The sequence below is a fragment of the Prionailurus bengalensis genome, chromosome B4 (assembly GCF_016509475.1).
Source record: "Prionailurus bengalensis isolate Pbe53 chromosome B4, Fcat_Pben_1.1_paternal_pri, whole genome shotgun sequence".
Lineage (NCBI taxonomy): Eukaryota > Metazoa > Chordata > Mammalia > Carnivora > Felidae > Prionailurus > Prionailurus bengalensis.
The window spans coordinates 89328954-89351609 of record NC_057358.1 but is presented as its reverse complement, the minus strand read 5'-3'; the positions used below and the strand labels follow the sequence as shown (position 1 = coordinate 89351609).

At 40.3% G+C, this 22656-nt stretch overlaps 1 protein-coding gene across 1 annotated transcript in view; it reads right to left on the bottom strand.

Annotated features, from left to right (window-relative positions):
- The window catches only part of SRGAP1 (SLIT-ROBO Rho GTPase activating protein 1), a 285374-nt gene that overhangs the window by 102264 nt on the left and 160454 nt on the right, over nt 1-22656 (bottom strand). The window contains 1 exon segment of the mRNA XM_043564797.1: nt 15075-15137. Within this exon segment, the coding sequence (XP_043420732.1) occupies nt 15075-15137 (63 nt within the window).

The following is a 22656-nucleotide window of genomic DNA, read 5'->3' as shown; positions in this document are numbered from 1 at the left end:
CTTGCCGTCCGTGAGTTCAGGCCCCACATCCGGCTCTGTGCTGACAGCTCAGAGCCTGGAGCCTGTTTCAGATTCTGTGTCTCCCTCTCTCTCTGCCCCTCCCCCACTCACACTCTGTCTCTGAAAAATGAATAAACCTTAAAAAATTTTTTTAATTAAAAAAAAAAAACAAAGAAAAGAAGAATGTAAAGACAGTTGAAGCCAAACCTCTATATTAATGCTACTTAGTCAATACCTACAATGGATCTCTTAGTTCCTACCCTCAACCTCTACCTCTCACTTAAGTCCTATGAGTGACACTTGTCACTTTTTTTTTTAAAGTTTATCTATTTATTTATTTAGAGAAAGAGTGTGAGTGGGGAGGGGCAGAGAGAGAAGGGGGGTGGGGAGAGGGTGGAGAGAGAGGGAGAGAGAGAGAAAGAGAGAGAGAGAGAGAGAGAGAGAGAGAAAGAGAGAAAGAGAGAAAGAGAGAAAGAGAGAGAGAGAGAAAGAGAGAAAGAGAAAGAGAGAGAGAATGAATGAATATCCCAAGAAGGCTCTGCACTGTCAGCATGGAGCCCAATGTGGGGCTTGAACTCAGGAACCATGAGATCATGACCTGAGCCAAAATCAAGAGTCAGACACTGAACTGACTGAGCTCTTTGTCACTGTGTTTTTCTTCTTATTCGTGGCATCAGGGCTGGAAAAGTTGCTGATCTCTGAGGTACTGAGTGATCTGTAAGATGGTCATGATGATGAACTCTTACAAATCATCTCTTTCTAGGCTGATATGCTTCTCCACGGGTCTATGAAAGCAGAATTTACAAAATTCAATTATATTTGCAAAATAACAGGGAGAACTCACTTTGAGACAGAGTATACTGATGGTTAGAGCTCAGACTCACAGAACAGACTGCCTGGGTTTGAATCCTGCTCCTGCACTTAATTTACTATGTGATCTTGGGGAAAGTAACTTAACCCTTCTGTGCCTCAACTTCCTCACTGTAAAACCAGCCTAACATTCTTACTCACTGCACGTATAGGGTAGTTGGAAGTATTAAACATGTTTACACATGCAAAGAGCACAAAAAGCATGACTTATAATAAGTGCATAGTAAATATCAGTTACTGATGCTTGAAAAAAATTATCACAGGTTATTTTCATGTTTTTTTAAATGTAGTTTTGAGAGAAAGAGAGAAAGAGAGAAAGAGAGGGAGAGAGAGAGACAGACAGACAGATAGATGGGGGGGGAGGGGCAGAAGGAGGAGGAGACACAGAATCCAAAGCAGGCTCCAGGCTCTGAGCTGTCAGCACAGAGCCCGACGCGGGAGCTCCAACCCATTAACCATGAGATCATGACGTGAGCTGAAGTCAGACGCTTAACTGACTGAGCCACCCAGGTGCCCCATCACAGACTATCGTAAAAACATGTAATTATTTGTCCAGACTGGAAAGATTATCATTCTGATAGAGGTAAAGGGAAGGAAATTGACGATATTTCCATTTATGTATGTATATGTTAAGAATTTTGGCAAAACTCTAGAATGAGCAAATAAATCAAGATCAACAATTAAATAGTATGAGATGCTGTCTTTTTTTTCTGAGAGAGAGGGAGAGTGTTCATGTGCGAGGTGGGGAGGGGTGGAGGGAGAGGGGAAGAATCTTAAGCAGGCTCTGTGCTCAGTGCGCCATGCAGGTCTCCACTGCACAACCATGAGATCGTGACCTAAGCTGAAATTAAGAGTTGGACACTTAACCGACTGAGCCACCCAGGCGCCCTGAGATGCTGGTTTTTTTTTTTTTTTTATCAAGGAAAACTTGGGTATGCTGTGGCTCCAGTGAAATGAAATCAGTACACCAGTCTGAATTTATCATCAAATTATACTTATAATCCAAACAAATTCTTTGAACAAAAGGCATTGTCTGGGACTCTGGACCCTGCGGGCTAGGGACTGCCAACCGACCAAAAGACAGGGCAAGAGAAATGCAGAGGATAAACAAAAGGAAGAACAGAGAATACATATATGCAAAGGGAGGAACTATGGCTAATGAAAATGTTTAAAAAATAATTCTATTACGTTCAGTGTCATGTTAAAGATTTTGTTTCAGGAGTAATTATATAGAGCACTATTTCAATGAAGAGCTTAGGTCTATGAAATCCAAAAAATCTGACTTTTGGTCTTTGCTTTGCTACAAAGCAGCTCTGTGACCTCAGCCCTTCTGACCCTCAGTGCAGGTCTCACCTATTAGAGCTGACAACATGAGGTCTCCCTACATAACCAAAATTAGGGGGATGATCAAACTGAACCTCTCCAACACCTTGATAAGTGTGGAATGAGAGAACAAGTGCACACTGGAGTCCAAATCACAGAAGGAAAAACTGATCATGTAACTAGAAGTCTTCTTTCCAAAAGGATTTTAATATATCCCTCTAAAAGGAGAGTATTTGATGAAGGTCAGAGGAATGATACAGGATGGCATTTAGCAGTCTAGATGAAAACAGAATCCATACTGTCATTCATGTTTTTGTTTTCTGTTGGAAACTGTTTTCCTCTCTAGCTTCCAGAGCCCCTGTTAGGGGAAGGGGCACTCATGTCTTAGATTTCCAAGGGGGTGAGCCCTCAAGCTGCCATGCCCACCAGCGTGACCCGCTGGCAAGACCACTCATCTCCGCTGGCCTACAGCTTTCTCACCTTTTGTGAAAGGGGCGACTGGACCACAGGATCCCCCAAGCCTTCTCCAACTCTAAAATTCTGTGAGTTCACGATTTCGGGTATTAACCTTGTGACAACTAAATGTCATAAGAATTTATGATTTGAGTGTGTGTGTATGTATATAAAATACTTCTCAGCAGCTAGAGGAATTGACTTTTTTCAGTGTCCAGGTAAATGGCAGATACATTTGAACCAAAAGGAAAAGCTGGTGTGACAACAAATTATACTAATTATTTTCTTCTGCTTCTGTTGATCTGAGGCAAGCAGTATACCATGCTATGCTGCGAATGTAAGATTCCTCCTGGGCTCTGAGGCTGTAAGTCATCAGCTCTGTTGCACAGAAAACATCTAGAAATGAACAATACCCACACAGTCTAAGACACCATTATACTGATGAACCTTATACCAGGATATCTATCACTCTAGTGACTTTAATTAGCTCCCAAGCTGATTCGTGATCAATCATCAAGTGCTCACCAAGGAGGAAAACCCGAGAACTCTTTGATAGGTGTGGGGGTGATACACAGATTTGCCACAAGCTTTCATTTTTGACTATAATTTTTATGTTAAAGCAGAGCATTAGTCATCTTTTTCAAAATGCTAAATTTAACGGTAATCTTAGTGGCAATATAATGATTATTTTCACAAGATTGTGCTGCTTTAATAAAAACTTTTAATAAAAAATGAAAAATTTATCCTAAAAAAGATAAATTATTTTATGCCTTATTAAAAAGAAAATGTTTCTATTTGTAACAAGAGTGACCTGTATTTATTAATCTTAATCTCGCCTAGCTCTGCTGTAGCAGTCACTAGAGGCAGTTTCTAATTTAAGTCTTTGAGTCATAGACAGGGGTTATTGGTTTTGTTTATGAACTCTCGATGAACAGTCACGTTCAGCAAACATTTCTTGAGCCCCCTACTATGTACCACAAATAGGCCTTGTCCTATTTGATTCCCTTACATTCTATTACTAGAAATCCAATTACATTTTATTCTCTATTGATTGATACCGGTTCATTACTGCCTAAGAGTAATTTTTCATGGGAGCAATTAATGTGGTATAGTATCTGCCTACTTCACAATTATCAGAGATTTCTACCACGAAATGAATGTCACTGCATTTAAGAAATTCTGATTTTACTAAGGATATTTTCCTTTCTTATCTCTCAAGTACTTCATGTGTAGTGGGGTAAAAGGAGTGTGGTAAGGGCAGGGGATTTTTTAAGAAGTCCGACTGACTAACTCCTTTTATTTTTACCTCGATGATTGCTAATACTCTGGTAATATTCAAGTGCATGGAGTTCTCTGCACAGGTAACTGTGGCTTCACACATCTGTGCTTCACTCATGTGCTAAATGCTTTTTGGAACACCCTCCCCACCCTTCCCTCATCACTAAAAACAGGTGTCATGGTCTCCAGGAAGCTCCCAGAGTGACTCTGGGCTTTGCACAGAGCTGTGAAGACCCAGCTCTATCTAGTCCAGCGTCCAACGCCATATATGGAACTATCTCCCTAGTCTAGCTCATTGGTGACAGGGCGGCATGCTTAGCATCAATGCATTTCCAGGACCTCTGTATTTGTTGAAAGGCCCCGTAGAGATGATCCTATATAATAACTTTAGAGCAAAAGGCAACAACGCTTTTAGCGCTTTCCCTTTAACGGATTTAGAGACAGGGAATAGGCCCTAAGACTTGGGACAAATGTCGAATAACTCCATAAATCCTAGGACGTTACAGGTCACAGCCCTCCTCCACATATTTGCTAAGCATCCACGCCACTGACTGAGGAAGGAGAGTGTGGTCTTAAAAGACCGCCCATTCCATCTCTCACCAGTATAAATGGTTAAACTCAGGCACCAGAACGCCTGGGTTCAAATCTAAGTTTTGCCTTTTAGCATGTTTCCTTGCCTCTAATTGGAAATAAGAATAGGACCTGTAAGGCTATGGTGGAGATAAAATGAATGAGTACATGTCAAACACTTGCAGTGATAAGTGACACACAGTGAGTGCTTAATGGATGCTATTACAATTAATGAAACACCTTTCTTTCACATCCTTTAAGTCCACAATGGCCTCAGCCCCACTGAGGCTCACTTGTTTATTCTCATACCTGAGAGGCTGAGTGCAGAGGGATGGTCTTTGTTTTATGGATCAAAGAAACGGAGCTGCAAAGAGACTTAATCCTTGCCCAGTAAGTCAACAGAGAGAGTCAGTGATGGAGAAGGTCATGCAGAAAGCCCTTGTTTCAAAAGGGGTTTTCATACAGTCTTTAGAGGGAGTGAAATACAAGTTCAATCTCCTGAAAAAAATACCCAAGAGTTGGCACTGGAATACTTATTAACCAGGGCCACCCTGGGCACAGTGGCAGAAGTGGAAAAGGGGAAGTTTAAAGTAGTTGACAATGATGAGGGGGAAAGCAGATGTAAAATGAAACACCAAAGAATTTATGAGAATTTCAAAGTCTCCTGCAATATTAGATACTTAATTCTTTTCAGGAAAATGTTTCACATGTCTTCAACATTGCAAGAGGACTTCAGCTGCTTTCATTTTGACCTCAAACTTGCTAGCTGGGTTCTTCTTTCCAACCAGCCTCTTGGCTCAGGTGGAAGGCCCTAAGAGCACAGCATTCCCTCCCTGATGGGAAGTGAAACTATCCCCTCAAGCAATAAGGGCTGCCCTGAGCCAGCAAGACCCTACCTGTGATCGACCCCAAGGCAAGGATGGATTTGACCCTCACTGCCCACTGCACATACCCACCCACCTCTGCCCCACATTTTCCTTATGTAAACCTTATGTAAACCCTGGGCACTTTGGAAACAGGCTTTGAGACGTCAGTCCGCCATCTTCCAGGTGTTGGCCGCACTGAAATAAATTCCTTTCTTGTTTCACCACCTCTCAGTCTCTCAGTCTTTTGATTTTGTTAGTGGCAAGTGGCTGACCCTGGTCTTCTCGGACCCCCGGAGCCAGAAGCTCTTGCACCCCAACACTGCGGCTACAACATTACACGTGTGTGTTAGACATTTAAGTTATAAGGTTTAGTACGTTAAATATTTAAACTGAGGACACAAGACACTTGGAATCATAAAATGAAAGCCCTATAATCTTGAGAATTCCAGCATCAACTAAAATGGAAAAGACTGATGTAGAATCCTTTTCTTTCAATGAAAAATGGGTTGAAATTTGACACATACCCTGTGCCTCAAATCTAATATGTACTTCTCATTGCATTTATTAAAAAAAAAAAAAAAAAAAGGTGCCGGGTAGGGGGGAAGAACAAAGAAGGAAGGTGAGAGGCCTTAATCTGTGCAAGGAAGCTTTTTGACAGTCTAAGATGTTAGTTACTAAGCACTGTAACTGCTTAGAAGTCGTAATACTGTATCTCAGAATGTAATTGTTTAAATAAAACACTCTTTCAGAAGGATTCTCAGTATAACACATTCTTTTAAAATTTTTTTTTAATGTTTTTATTTTATTTTTGATAGAATGACAGAGCATGAGAAGGGGGAGGGGCAGAGAGGGAGATAAAGAATCCAAAGCAGGCTCCTGCCGTTAGCACAGAGCGCAATGTGGGGCCGGAACCCACGAACTGCAAGATCATGACCTAAGCCAAAGTCAGCGCTTAACCGATTGAGCCACCTAGGCACCCTGGTATAACACATTCTTCTTTTTTTTTTGGCCACTTCATAACACTTACTGCTTTTAGAAGACAGTCTTATTTGTAGTTCATAAGTGCCAAGCATAACTAAATCTCAAATCTCAGAGAGAAAATGAAAATTCCAAGCAGGCGCCTGGGAGCATTTGGCTTCATTAATTAGCAGGGTGTCCTTAAAGGCATCTACACATAAAGTTCTTATCAAACAGCCGTCCTCAGGGATCCATGCAATGGAAATTTTATTAATCCCAATCATTTTGGGAGGAAAATGAAGCCAGGCTAAATTAGCTAACTTAGTCTCCAAAGTCAATCTATGTCAACCCCAAGATTAGAATTCAGAAGCTGGCAAGTCATCTTGATCCCAACACCCTTCTTTCCTCCCATCAAAGTGTCTATTAATAATGCCAGCAGAAGGATATACACACACACTTTGTCAACCCAAGATCTCTAAATAGATTGCTTTTTTAAAAAGTATTCCAGGTGGCATCACGGAGAATGTGGCGCTCCCAAGAGGTTTTCAATTTGGGAGCTTTTTACATATCTTTTCTGCCTTATTTCTCTTTGTTCAATGTTTTGTTCAGAGACCCAGACCTCTTTGTAGTCCGTCTCAAAGGAATGAATTTTCATTTTCACTACAGGGATATATATATATATATATATATATATATATATATATATATATTTCAAATACTTAAAATGCCTACAAGCTAAAATAAATACTTAGCCATAAATAAATAAATAAATAAATAAATAAATAAATAAATAAATAAATATCCTCTTTGAGGCTCAGAGAAAAATCTTCTGATGTGTGGTGGCAAATATCTTGGGCTCTTTCGGAATGACTTTTCAACCTTGCCTTGGGCATGTTTCTTTGTTACAGAAGAATGCATTAGCTCCTGGTTCGTGGGAGGCTCACAAGCCAGCCAAGAAAGCTTTCCTCAGCAGTCCTCTGAGGTGGGGTTTTCAAGGAAGGGCTTGAAATAATAAACAGTGTCTTCCCTCTCATCGGCTCTAAAAAATAATTAGTTGTGTATTTTAACATTTTAAAGAGAGAAGTGGTTCGAAGATATGCAAAGGCCAGGGTGGATATCTGTGTGCATTGCAACTCCATTTTCCAAATCCCACACAAGACGCTTGGTGGCCTCTGGGTTTGTGCTAGCACAGCTTCCATTCTCTGCTTAAATTTGTTAGGCAAACCGGAACTACAGTTTGGGAGGAAGAAACAAAGGTGAATGGAGTATCAGCTAATGAATACTTAGCAGTAATCACTGTGTATGAACACACAGCTGAACAGGTGGTGTTGACACATATAACATTAGAGCTAAATGAAAGATCAGATCTTAAAGAGGCACGCCCAAAGGAACATATCCCAACATTAAAGCTTAAGGCACAAAGCCATTTGGGTTTCCCATTCTGCAACCCATATGGACAGCCTGGAAAGCTCAAATGAGTTTTTACCAGTGTCCATGAGAACATGCAGTGTGACTTCTACCTATGAGTTTTATCTACTAGATCACATTCCGCCCTTCCTTCCCCCACCTGCTCTGCACATCTTTCTCTACAGCAGCTGTCAGGTGGGGAAATGATGGGCCCTGGGGACTGAAGCTGGGTTTAGATTTTGGAGCATTCATTAACTGTGTGATCCTCAGCTGATCATTCTGAGCCCCAGTTCCCATTTGTTACACTGGGATTAGGAATACCTGCCTCACAGGGCTGCTGTAAGAAATGAATGCGGTAACGTGCTTGCCTCATAAGAAGGGTTGGATAAATCTTCATTTTCTCAGTTCTTGCCTCATAATGTTAACGGAACCTCAGGATGGATTACCTCTTGACTCTGGCTAGCCATGTGTGTCACTGATGTATAGGGAGTGTGATAATCAATTACACATAATTAAGAATCAATTTCATGTGGATTTATCATGACCGTCTGTGTTCATCTTTGTTAGAATCTGCTTACTGAAGACGGTAAGCTCTTTGTTTTCTAAAATGCCGAGCATAATGCTGCAAAGCAAAGAGATATTAATATAGGATTAATATAGGACAGACAACTGCAGCATAACCTTTTGTGAATTTGGTATTAGGGGACAGGCTTAACACTTTAACCCACTGTTTTATGGTGAGCCCTTTAGCAGACTGGTGAAGGTTGACTTTGGTTTGAGTGCTCCCTCTGACTCTCTCGGTCACCATCTTTCTTCTCTTTTTGCATTTCCACCTCTCCACTAATCCAATGGCAGCCCTGTTCCCATCTACCATTGATCTGGTTTTCTTAGGGGAAGTTACCTTCCTTTGTCTTTTCTTCTACAAAGCAATATATATTATAAGGAAAAACCATACATATGTGCATATACATACAGCTGTAACAACCATCTCTAATTACCATTGATATCAGCCCCCATCTCCACATTTACTCTGAGAGGCGGACCATCCCCTCTCCATCCCTACTCCACTGACGATGGGCGGGGGGGGGGGGGGGGGGGGGGGGGGGGGGGGGGGGGGGGGAATGACACCACCAGGTGACACTAATAAGGAACATTTATTAAGTGTTTACTATGTTCCAGGTGTTGTTCTGAACGCCTTATGTGTATCCCAGCCTTACTTTTCCTCGTAGCACTTAAACCTGCCATACTATACATTTGTTTACTGTCTGTTTCTCCTCACCAGAATATAAGTGCTTTGATAGGAAGCATGTGGTTTATTTTTATTCTCACCTGTATATCCCCAGTATATCCCAAAGAGCCTGGCACTGGAGTAGGCACTTTATTAAAAAAAAATTTTAATGTTTATTTTTGAGAAAGAGAGAGACACAGAAACTGAAGCAGGCTCCAGGCTCTGAGCTGTCAGCACAAAGCCTGAGGCAGAGCTTGAACTCACGAACCATGAGATCATGACCTGAGCTGAAGTTGGATGCTTAACTGAGTCACCCAGTTAAGCCCCATGTAGTAGGCATTTTAAAAATGTTTACTGAATAAATCAATCAGTCTTCATAACAATGTGGGTGAGCCTCATCCAATCTGGTGAGGACCTGAATACTACAGGAGGGCTGAGAAAGAGAATTTGCTCTCTCTGCCTGTCTTCAAGATGAGACACAATCATCCTCTTTGGACTTGAACTTGGGCTAGAACTTACACTATCATTGGGTCTTCTGATTCTCAGACTTTCAGAGTTGGACTAGAACTATACCCTCGCTCTCTGGCTTGCTGTTTCATGTCTGCAAATCATGGGACTTCTCAGCCTCTGTACCGCATAAGTCAATTCCTTATAATCAGTCTTTCAGTCTCTCTCCTCTCTCTCTAAATCTTCTACCAGGTCTTTCTCTGAAGAACCCACGCTAATACAGATTCCCAGATTGACTAAGTGAGCTTGGATTCAAACAGATGTTTGCTGACTACTGGTACAATCCACTTTTGCTTTGTTCTAGCACAGCCTTCTCCCTGCTTTTAGAACCTACTTAGTTCTCTTTCAAATGTGAAATGCAAAAGGAAGTTAATTAGTGGATTAGACTCAGGGAGTCTGAGGATCTTGGTTCACCCTTTCACTTTTTAGCCCAATGAATCCATCTGTTAGATCATTTAAATGAACACTTCTAGGGGTGCCTCGGTGGCTCAGCTGGTTAAGCATCCAACTTTGGCTCAGGTCATGGTCTCACGGTTCGTGGGTTCGAGCCTCGCATCGGGCTCTGTGCCCACAGGCTCAGAGCCTGGAGCCTGCTTCAGATTGATTCTGTGTATTTCTCTCTCTCTGCCCCTCCCCTGCTCATGCTTTGTCTCTCTCTGTCTCTCAAAAATAAATAAATTGTTAAAAAAAGATTTTTTTAAAATTAATACTTCTAAGAAGTACAGGTTGCCATTGAGGCACATGTTCAATTTTTTTACCTATCTTTTTGTTGAAGCAACATTAATGCCACTGACTCTAAAAGTACAAATGAGCAAGTAATAAACTGCTTAGTGCTGTGTGTTGTTAGGGAGGTGTTAACATTTAGAGATCTTTGTTAGAAAATGGTTGTCCCCAAACTACAATAATAGAGATAAAATGACCGGAAGGCCAGACCTGGACTTGACATTCTACTCCATTACCTATTGCACAACCTGGGTCAAGCCTCTCTGAGCCTTAGTTTCCTTATCTGTAAAATGGGGGAAATGATAGTAATTACCTCAGACAGATGCTATAAGGATCACATTACTTAATGCAAGTAATGTGCTTATTAGCACAATAACCAGCACATTCTTACTGAGCATGCGGTAAATGTTAGCTACTCTGACAGGCGTGGCTAGTTACCTATAAATCTCTCTCCCCCTCTCTCAAAGAAACAGAACCTCTGATCTGTAACTGGTTAGCAATGAGCTGGCCACCTACAAGGCTGCAACTCCCTGATTTCCCTACGGCCGCTGGAATCCCGTTCTAAGTTCTGGCCAATGAAACATTACGTGAAAATTTCACATGGGACTTTCATTAACTCTCCTTGAGAGACAGGAGGCCTGCCTGCCCTCTTTTCCTTTCTCCATTCTGTTCGTGTTTCCTTTCTCCATTTCAGGAACACCTATGCAATGGCTGGGGCTCCAGCAACTACTGTAAATATAAGGACTAAGGTTACAATCAGATTTCTCAGAACAGTGGGTTAGGAGAAGCCGGATTCTTGGATGGCTTTATGTAACCTCCATGCCAACACAAGGCTGCCAACCTCGGGACTGACTTCTTTTATGTGAGAGAGATTATAAACTTCTAATTTGCTTCCACCATTATTTTGAGTATCTCTGTTCCTCAAGGCCAAACTAATCCTGACTGCTTTGGCTGGCCCTTGTGGTGGTCTAAGAATCCAAATGGAGGCTCAAAGCCATTTTGAAGCCATGTTTCTGCAAATAAAGGCAAGGTTGAGGAAAAAATATGGAAAAGGAGATGCATGTCCTCAAAGCCTTTGCTCCCCTTCCAGAAAGCACCATCTCTCTGCCCCCTCCCTGCTCAGAAGTCCAGGCATTCATGCCCGATGCACACAACCTGTACTCAAAGGATCTGATAAAACATGGTTCATTCTCAGCTATAAATGATCATAAGGCATCTCTTTCTATTCTTTCTGGGTGTCCGTATTTTATTTAAGACAAACTCTTCCCACAGGATGTTTGGAATAACCAAGAGGCCTCTGGGAGAAATATTGTTGGGAATCAAAGTCCACAAACAAGGCTGCAGCTCACCACTAAGGTTGACTGTAATTTCAAGTTAAGCTGGTATAAGGAGGTTAAGGTACTTCTCAAAATATTTTTGACGCCCAGGGAATATCAAGAAATGAAAAAAAGGGAGGAGTGAAGATTTGTCTAAAAAGGCACTTAAACAGCAACCTCAGTTTCTTAAGGCTATGTATTTTATACTTGTCGCTTCACTGATCATTATTATACCATCAGTTGTACAAAATTCCATGCACGATGCAACTCAGAAGGTCATCTGTGCATGACCAGTCAGTGGCTGCACAAGGACCCTCAACCACATTCCCCCCAATTCCTGGCCCACTGTACAAACACTCCTCACCTTTTCTTTATCAATGTAAACTGAGTATGTATAATGAATAGATTTTATCAGAATAAGACAGAAATTGTGTATCTGAATTTAAAGTGCAGGAGAGACCAAACATCCTTCTTCTTTTATAGTAAACACTGTGGGTGTGTATGTGTGTGTGTGCACGTGTGTAAGTAATGTGAGGGTCTTTTCCTATGGAACAAGACCTCTGATCTTGGATGAGCATGCTCTCTGCTTAAGATAAAATTTTTTCACAAGAGTTCAAAGTGATCTACAGACTACCTAATTAAAACCTCATCTCCTCTACCCCTTAGGTCCTCAACTGACTTTGAGAGGTTAAACGACCCTGACAGGGTCATTCAAACTCCAGTGGTCTTTTCTAGAACCTGGCTCCTTCAGGCTTTCAGACTGACAATGATGAGAGTTTTGAGGAGTCAGCTTACTTGATTCATCTACACAGAGTCTGATAAATGTCTAAGTACATTTGACAGTCTGAGCCCAGGAGAAATTTCACCATACACATCCTTCACGGAGAAAAAATTTTCACAGCATTCTACTGGTTTTCCTCCTATTCAACAATTAAGCTTGTCTTTGCCATGGTTGCTTTGATTAGTACCACTAGTTTCACACCATCATCAGCAGGCACCTGTCTATGATGTGACGACCAGCAGATTTATTTTTTAAAGTATTAGAGAATGATTTATATTTCTAGGTAAAACAACATCCAAGCAATGGGAACCACAAGGAAAGTGTCATAAAACTCTCATCTTAAAACAGTTCAATGAAAGATGATACAGAGTTTCTTCTTTGGATAGTTCAGAGGCATGATGCTCACTAATCTTTTAAACTCTAAATCTAAATTCTGAATTCTAAATCTAGAAATGGTTGGCTAACTTAGGTTACCAGAAATTAACAAATCACACAAAGCGTGGGCTAATAAATGGCCTTTATCATCAAAAACTCCCTTTCATTAGGAATTTGTTAGAGGATATGACCTTATAAAGAGGCTTTGGCAAGCAAAGTTAAAAGTTCCTTAAGGAGGAACTAACAAATAGAAATTGTCAATTTAATTCCTAAGTACAGGGGTAGCAAATGTGCTATTAAAAATACAAATTTATCACACATGTACAAAAAAATTGGAAAGCGAATTTTATAAGACTATCACTCACTTTATAAAAGCTTAAAACTACAGTGTCTTTCAATTAGCAAGTATCAATGGAGCATTAAAAACAATTTACAAAATTGTATTTCACACACATGGCTTTTTAAGAACAAACGGAACCTGTAAATCAAGAAACATGTTAATAATGTTTCAGGTTTGATTTGCCTATAAATAAAAATTCAAATAATCTTGTGCAAAAATGCAAATATCTATAGCTAGAACAAGTATTATTCACTTCTCATTATGTGATTCTCTCTTATAAAATAAAAACTCATTGACTTCCTCCAGAAGGAATTTTTATTTAATAATGAAAGATCATTGCCCATGTGGGCCACCGGACCAGCAGCTTTGCGTTCTAAACCCAATCTCCTCATCTAGCTTGAAGCCCAGCACCGCCAAGATGCTGGCTTACCACTCTTCCCTCATGGACCCTGACACCAAACTCATTGGGAACACGGCACTGTTGCCTATTAGAAGTCAGTTCAAATGACCTGCCCCTGGAGACACAAATGATACAGAATTTGTGGATGAAGCCATCTATGACTTCAAGGCCAAGGTGTTTCTCAAGAATGAATGAATGAATGAATTCATTAAGAATGAAGCTGATAGAACCTTGATATATACAATCTCTACATTTCTGAGTGTCTAAAGAAACTCCAAAAATGCAACTCCAAAGGCCAAGGTGAGAAAGTAATCTATCTGCTGGGAATCACTAATTTCCCCATTCTTGGAGAGCCCGATTTTCCACTTAATGCAATTTATGCCAAATCTGCAAACAAACAGGAAGATGAGGTGATGAGGGGCTTACTTATAGCAGCCGAGACAAGAGACTGGGCTGAGACTTTGTGAGAAAGTTTTTGATCCTCAGCACGTGGTGGACTTGCTTTGTGAAGAGACAATTTATGAACAAGAGTCTTTCAGGACCTGAAGAGCCTGGGAAGACCCAGTTTTTCCACAGCCTTGGACAGCATTTCACAGCAAGAGGTACATGGTAATTTGCCTTTATTTCATAAAGTTTTATACAGAAGACAGAAGAGAGCATGTCTTCACTCGAAGAGCTCTTTATCAAGAATTTGGGTAGGGGAGGGAAGAATGGATTGCCAAAGGGTGATTTGAAATTTTCTGTGGTATTAAGCTGGTGCTTAATAAGAACAGGTAATAATAAAGGAACTTCTAATATTCCATGTAAGAAAAAATGATCATTAAGCGTAAAAAATTTTACACAGACATAGGACTAACTCCAACTTGCAACCTCATTGTTTTTTTTTAAATAAAATAGCTTTAAATTATTTAATTTCTTATGATTATATACAGTAACCTGAATAAAATTTAAATTCAAAAAAGGAAATTATTGCCAAGAAGGAAAACCGATACCTCCCCAAAAGCAATTTTAATATATTAGGTCATTAACCAAACAATTTAACTGAAATGGGAATAAAAATTAAAGTAACAGAATAAAAGCAACTCTAAATTGCTCAAATCCTGGAATGGCTAATGCAAGAATGGTAACAATTTGGGATGCCTCAGGGGCTCAGTCGGTGAAGCGTTCGACTCTTCGTTTCGGCTCAAGTCATGATCTCATCGTTCTTGGGAGAAAGCCCTATGTTGGACTCTGTGCTGACAGCATGCAGCCTGCTTGGGATTCCCCTTCCCTCTCTCTCTGCCCCTCCTCCACTCACACTCATGAGTTCTCTCTCAAAATAAATAAATGAGCATTTAAAAAAAATGGCAACAGTTTAAATCAAAATATCCTGGCATTAAATATACGTATAGATCACATATAATCCAAATAGTTACAAACATAATCTTACAGGGACATCTAAACTCTAGTTTCTTAAAGTGTGCTAACTGCATATGCATATTTACTTGAACACAGTCTCCCCAACGGAGAGAGTAGCATAAGACCGTAGTAGTGTGCATCTATCCACTTGGATCAACATTTCAACCAGAGAAGCATCCATCAACACCCTAGCTTGGAATGAATTCGAATCAGAGCACTGTTTCTGCAAACCAAAATTCCCAAGCAAAGATTCTTTCAAAAGAAGAAAGATTATGTGCTTACCGTATAGAGTTCATTAAGAACCTTCATCAAATCCTCATGAAGCTGGAATGCAATCTCTTTGCTCTACAATTAAGAAAAAATTAAGAATCTTTAAAAATGTAACAGAAACTTGTTTCCAAATTATTTACATCTTAAAAAGTCCACTGACTGAAAATAAAACAATGTATATAATACAAGAGAAGGCCAGCATAGCCCTAATATAAGAAACAGTTTTGACCAAACTGCCCTTTCTTTTCAATTAAAGTATAGTTGACACACAATGTTACATTACTTTTAGGTGTACAATATAGTGATTCAACATCTCTAAAGGTTACGCTATGCTCACCACAAGTGTAGCCGCCATCTGTCACCTCACAATGCTATTACAACACCACTGACGACATTCCCTATTTGTATTTTTCATTCCCCACAACTTATTCATTCCATAACTGGGAGCCGGTATCTCCCACTCACCTTCACCCATTTTGCCCATCTCCTTCCTGTCTCCCAGGTGGCAACTACCAGTTCTCTGTATTTATGGGTCCATTTCTGCTTTTTGTTTGATTCTTTTGCTTCTTAGATTCCAGATACAAGTGAAATCATAAGGTATGTGGTCTTTCTTTGTCTGACTTAATTTACTTAGCATAACACTCTCTTGGTCCATCCATATTGTTGCAAATAGCAAGATCTGATCCTTTTTATGGTTTAGTAATATTCCACCACACACACACACACACCCCACATCTTTACCCATTCATCTATCAATGGACACTTGGGTTGCTTCCGCATCTTTGCTACTGTAAATGATGCTACGATAAACACAGAGGTGCGTATGTCTTTTCAAATGAGTGTTTTCATTTTCTGTGGGCAAATAACCAGTAGTGGAATTACCAGATCATATGATAATTCTATTTTTAATTTTTTGTAAGGTTTTAGTTTTAAGTAATCTCTACATGCCACGTGGGGCTCTAACTCATGACCCCAAGATCAAGAGTTGCATGCACCACCTACTGAGTCAGCCAGGTGCCCCTCCACTTTTAATATTTTGAGGAGCCTCCACATGGCTTTCCTCATTAGCTACACCAATTAGTATTTCCACCAACAGTGCACACCGTCTTCCACATCTTGTTAACAGTTGTTACTGTCTTTTTGATTCTAGTTAAATGGCCTTTCTAAGTACTGGGTGTGTGCACCAATTGTCACCATAGGCTGGACAGAGGCAAATAAGTAGAGAGTCTGAATGGCTCTTGTAAACCATCTGAATCAGACTTTATCAAGAAGAGAGAGGAAAAAATAAGCCGGGTGAAGCATCGTGCTTGCTCAGAAGTTGAGTTGCAAAACTAACATCACTAAAAAAGATGAGTTCCAGCATCCTGTCTGACGGAGATGTCACAGAGAAATCTTGCAGTGTGAGTCCCGAAAAGCTAAGTTAGAAACCAGAACAGAAATTAACAAGGTAACTGTGTGACTAACTACAATTTTAGCGTTAAGAAAGCATTTTCAGGGGGTGCCTAAGTGGCTCCGTTGGTTGAGCGTCCGACTGTGGCTCAAGTCATGTCTGTCAGTTGGTGGGTTCAAGCCCTGCATCAGGCTCTGTGGACAACTCAGAGCCTGGAGCCTGCTTTGGATTCTCTATCTCCTTCTCTCTCTGCCCCTCCCCTGCTCATGCTCTCTCTCTCTCAAAAATAAATATTAAAAAATTAAAAAAAAATAAAAGAAAGCATTTTCAAAGCAGTGCAATGGTAAGGCCACTTACAGTCCATATACCTTTGCTTCTGCATTTTTTTAGGTTTTTATTTGAATTCTAGTTAGTTAACATACAGTGTAAGATTAGTTTCAGGTGTACAATTCAGTGAATGATTCAACACTTCCATACATCACCCTGTGCTCATCTGCATTTATTATTTTCATGACAATGAAAAAGAGTTCTCCTTTTCCACTCAATTGGTAAATAACCAGCATTTAAAATAGTCTTCCCTAGGCTAATTCTAAGAGTTTGATATAGGAGTTTTTGAATCTTTTTTTTCCCCAGCAAAACCTACAAGCTATTTTAAAGGCATTCATGTATCCAAATTACTTTTCTTCCTGTTTTGAGTTCATTATGTAGTCTGCTACAGAGAATGGAAAAAAACGTAGTGTGGCTTAACCTACAGTTTGAATCAAGAATGACCACACCCACTGGATCATTTATGTGTCTCCCACTGGAGTGCTAGCATCAGGGGTAAGGGCCACATCTTTATCAGCTCTGTGACTTGCTGTCCTGCACAGTGCTTGGCAACCAGGCTAGGACTAGGGGGAGGCAGAGGAGGCACCAACGGTTTGGTATTTAAGGTGACATTCCCTCCCCCACTAGACCAGGTCCTGCTGGGGCACATGGGAAGCTTCCAATGAACGCTTGCTAAATAAATCTGTAAAGAAGCTGAAATACTGCGTCTGAGTAAGAGCTGAATTAGTTACCACATCTGCTGAAGGTTGGCCACTGAGGAGAGGATGGAAAGGAAAGGCCCACAGGCCACTTGTAAGGAAATATTAGGACTTAGATGAAATACAGCCCATCTGCAAATGCAAGGTCACTGGGTCAGGCTTCCCTCAAAAAAGGCCAAATGTGATGAAGCAAAATCTCCGAAAGATAAAACAGTGTGGGAAGATGACATCAGAGCAGTACCTGAACTTGGAGAAATGCAAATTCATTAGCAGCCTTTGTCACTAGGTCTTTTTACGTGATACAGTACTGCTGTTTATCAAGCTCTGCCAGCTTCTAAAATCTTTAAATTGGAGTTAGAGACTTTATGTTTTGCTGTGTCCCTGATATGTGAAGAGGTGGGTTAAGAGTCACTCAAGAGTGAAAGGCAAGCCACAAGTGAGCAAATGAAGCCACCTGAAACTCGTTTTATTTTCCCCAAGTCTTGGTTATTCTGACTTGTATACATTACACTGGAATCTCCTAGGACTTCAGTTTGGTATTATTTTAATATCAAATTTCACTCGAGAATCTGGGTCACTGATTCAGAACCCTCTAATGGGATCAAAGGCCACCAACAGACTCTGCTCAGCTGACCACATTTCAGGTAGGAGGTCCAAAAATAAAGTATTTCTTGGCAAAGGCTCAGGACAATAACAACAGAAAGTCCCTTCGGTCTGATTGGCCCCGAACAAGAATATTTAGAATCAGATTAAAGACTGAAATTTGGGGTGATAGGAGTCCTCCCAAGCTATCCTAGGTCATGTATCTTAGAACAAGCAAGAAGGTTCTTTGTGTATTTCACATTTTACAAGATTTCAGGTGGTGAGGTAGAAGAAATCTGGCATCACAAAATGTGCTCTCCCAAGCATACTCTTACATTTCTCTTTCACCTTTTCCCAGAGGCCCTGAAATATAAAAAATTTGTCTGAGAGGTAGTATTGCATAACACTTAAAAGCAAGGGCTCTGGAGTCAGAACACCTGGGTCTTAAGTTTCAAAGACTTTGGATTCCCTTGAGCCTCAGTTTCCAGATCTGTAAAAGGAATATAGTCATTGCACCTATCTCATAAGGTTGATGAGAGCATTAATCAGATGGCACACACATTGCATTAAGAACGATATCTAACACACAGTAAACACTCCTTAAATATTACAATTATTTCTTTCCCAGACACTATTTGTAACAGCAACTTCCTTAAGCGTAAAGGCCACGTCATATTTCTCCTTCTTTTGGTCTCTAAGGAGACTTGCTGCATTGACTTTCATGTAGAAAGAGCTGGGCAGACACTGGTTGATTTGATTTTGATGTCCCTCTGCCGTGGTTATTAGATCCCTCCAAATGGCGCCTCATTTGGAAGGGTCCCAAGTATTGTGCTCCAGCCATACTCCCTTCCCCATACGTACGTTAAGTAACCTTACCTTTCCGTATTCCATTTTCATGGAAGTCCTACTACTAGTAATACGTGATGAATTAATAAAACATCTGCTAATGGGGTGTCTGGGTGGCTCAGGTGATTAAGTATCTGACTCTTGACTTCAGCTCAGGTCACGATCTTGCAGTTTGTGAGTCTGAGCCCCGTGTCGGGCTCTGTGCTGACAGCGCAGAGGCTCCTTGGGATTCTCTCTCTCTTTCTGCCCCTCACCCACTCATGTCCTGTCTCTCTCAAAATAATTAAATAAACTTAAAAAAATGTAATGTGTGCTAGGTACCACCCCTTCCCCCAAAATAAAACATCCACTGGCAAATGGACATTTCCTCAAGCTAACATGAAAAGATATATACAAATCATGAAAGAGGCCCTTAAGGATCCTGGTTCCCATGGGGAATTTTAGATTTTTCTCAAAAGGTGGCGGGGAGTGTCTTTCAGGTCGGTAAACCCCTGGCTATACCCATGACACATCACTAAAGTTGCTACCTGTTGGTTTTAAATCTTCACGGTCTAGTAAATAACTTCAAAATTAACTACTGTCTTCCCACCATGACTTCTTTGGTCAGCAAAGATGGTTAAAGAACTGGACTGTGCTCCGAAGCCCGAGTTCATGTGACTAATGAGTGCAGCATGGATACATGGGCTGGATGCAACATCAAGTCCTTGTCTTGAGTGCTGGGGTCATGGTGCTTGTGCTTGTGGCATGTTAACAGTGACTGGATCACCTCATGTTAGCCCCACTTCAACTTTAAGCATGTCTCCAAATTATTATACAAACAGTGAATAACAATCCTTTCTTCAAAATACTACCCTGGACCCCAAAAGAAATAATCTTAAGCCGCCTGCTGTGGCACACCGTCAGTGCAGTGGCAATGTTAGACTAATGAACTGAAAGCCTCCAATTAGAAAATACCTGGATTTTCAAAGCCCATAAAAATTCAATAGGTTAAATATGCCTCTGGTTTCTTTTTCATTAGAAATGTGAAAACAATGAAGCAGACCCTTGATCCTTGAACAAGAACTACTAGGAAAAATGATAGCTCAGTATTAAGAAAAGCAATCAGTGTTCCCTTACAAGAGGAAAGAATGACTTTATATAAAAGGATATACATTTGAAATCAGGTATTTTCTACGTTACTTAAGATTGGTGGATTAAAATTACTTTTGCACAGGGCAGGGGAGTCGCTTCATCTGCTTCAGGTACGAAGTTGGGAACATGAAGAATTGGTTCCCCCCTCCCAGCCCCCCCCCATTAATACGAGTCTATGTAAGTTCCAGTGATGGTAAAACTTCCCATACATTACAACGAAACCCTGATATTCTTACCCAAGGGGATGGAAAATGGTTACAGCTTCAATACAGTTGACATTTACTGACTGTCTCTGATGTGTAGAATACCTGAATGTCTCTGATGTGTGTCTCTGTGAGTAGAATATCAAGCCTATTTCTTTTCTGTTTGTCACTTTGATGTTTCAGATACATCAAACATGAGTTCAAACCATCCCAAAGTGGTTACCTTTTTCCATATAAAAATTGAGTATATTGAAGAATATTAAAAAATAGAGAACAGAGGTACACACCTACCACCATTATAATTTCATTTCCTTCAAGTTTATTTATCTAAACATAGGTCTGCAGTGTAATCGTTCTGTAATAATGAAGTATCTTTTTCTATTCTTTTTTCCAATTACCATACACTTCTCCATGTACTTAAATACTTTCAGAACCATCATTATTGGATTCATAATAACTACCCAGTGAATGTATATTAACCATTCTTCTATTATGGTTGCCAATATTTCCACTATTTTTCACTAATCATTCCATCATTTATTTACTTATTCATTCAATTTCACCAATCTGCTTTAAGCACTCTGAACTATTATCACAAATGCTGGTCTAAGAGCATAGCTTGCATTTTACATTGTTTCCTTAAGATCAATTCCCAGACATGAAATTAGTAGGATAAAAGTATTGACACTTCTAAGCCTCTTGATACATACGAGAATATTATTTTCTAAAAAGGTTCTGATGAATTTATAGTTCTTTCAGGGCAACAGTGTCACTCAAGTCAGAATCTGGGGTTCATCCAGGATTCATTTCATCTCTCTAAAGGAGAAGTCACCAATCCTATCTATCCTGGCTGATCTATTCTTCTGCATGCCATTAGAATTAAAAAAAAAAAAAATCTAGTTATGTCCTTTCTCTGATTAAAGCCTTCCAAAGGCTTGCTATGTACTTGCAGGATAGAGTTCAAAATTCTTCAATTTCTCATAACCTCCTCTGCCTAACTAGTCTACTTCACCTTCCACAAATTTCAAACTACATCCTTCAGCCTGGCCATAAACTGCCACCTCACGTGTCCTGCTTTCAATCACGTCCCCGTACTTTTCCCAGGCTGGCCCCTCTGCCAGGACTCTCCTTCCTTTTTGTACCTGATAGAGTCCTATCTGCTACTTTGAAAACTTTCTTGTAACTTTGTCTTGTCTCCCAAAGAAAGAAATTATGTCCCACCTTCTCTGTTATTTCAGAATACATTTTTCATCACTCCCAGGCAGTATAATTTAGTGGTTAAGAGTTCATACTCTAAAATCAAACTGCCTATTTTCAAACGTGTTATAGTCTGTGTGTAAATAAAGTAATTTTGTGAAACCTCAGTTTTTCCAATGACAAAATGGAGACACAAGTACTCTCTATATTAAGAGTTTCATTGCGATGGTCCTTATTAATACTTAACACAAAACGCGGCATATGGTGAGTGGTAAGCTGATGCTACCCAACTAATATTACACCTATCACATTTCTTTCTCTCCTCAGAGTTTCTTTGAGAACAGAGATTATGTGCTCCAGGACATGCTTGGGTGCCTGGCACGCCATAGGTTCTAGATACGCATTTGTTGAATGGGCCCAGACCTGAGTGAATAAAGCACAACTTCTGCCCTCCACAGGTTAAAATCTCATGGAACAGCCAGACATGCCCAAACAGCTTTCTATACAGAGCACTGTAATCAGCACTACACTGTGTGGTCCCTGGCCAGGATCTCTATTCCTAGAGGCCTGCAGCCTTGCTCCCTGGAAACTCCCAGAAATGAGAGAGAGAAAGGCAGCACAAAGAGCATAATTAATACAACCACAGGTGAATACACTGAGCGATCAATCAAGTGATCTATGTAGTTGGATTAAATGACCAATTCAGAGGGCTTCTGGGCTCACACAGAGGTATTTTTAAAGTAAATCTATTGTGATGACCAGAATCCTGACCTTATGCTGAGTCAGAGTGGGAATAAGAGAGAAAGAGGAAAACCAGATTAAATATTTAATAAGAAGGTTTTAAATGTTTTTAGTGTCTCACGCTTGGTGAATTTTAGATATAAATTTTGGCTAAAAGGGTCAAGCCATATTTCCACAGTATGTGTGCTTTTAAGTTTCCAAAGCTCATGTTCATATGTATTTACAATAATAGATTCTCTTGAGTCACGAAAACTCTGAAGACAGAGGCAACAGCATCCTGTGAAACACCTAATGCAGAAAGTTGGGATGGTGTTAATGTCCTGAACCAAGCTTCTGGATAACATGTATGGTGTTTCTCTACATTCCCTTCTATCCATTAAGCAACATGGTTTTGTATTTATGACAATGCACAACTAAGTATCAGTGCATGGAATTAGCCTCATTGAGAAAATCAATCCGTGTTCTCTGAGACAAAGCTC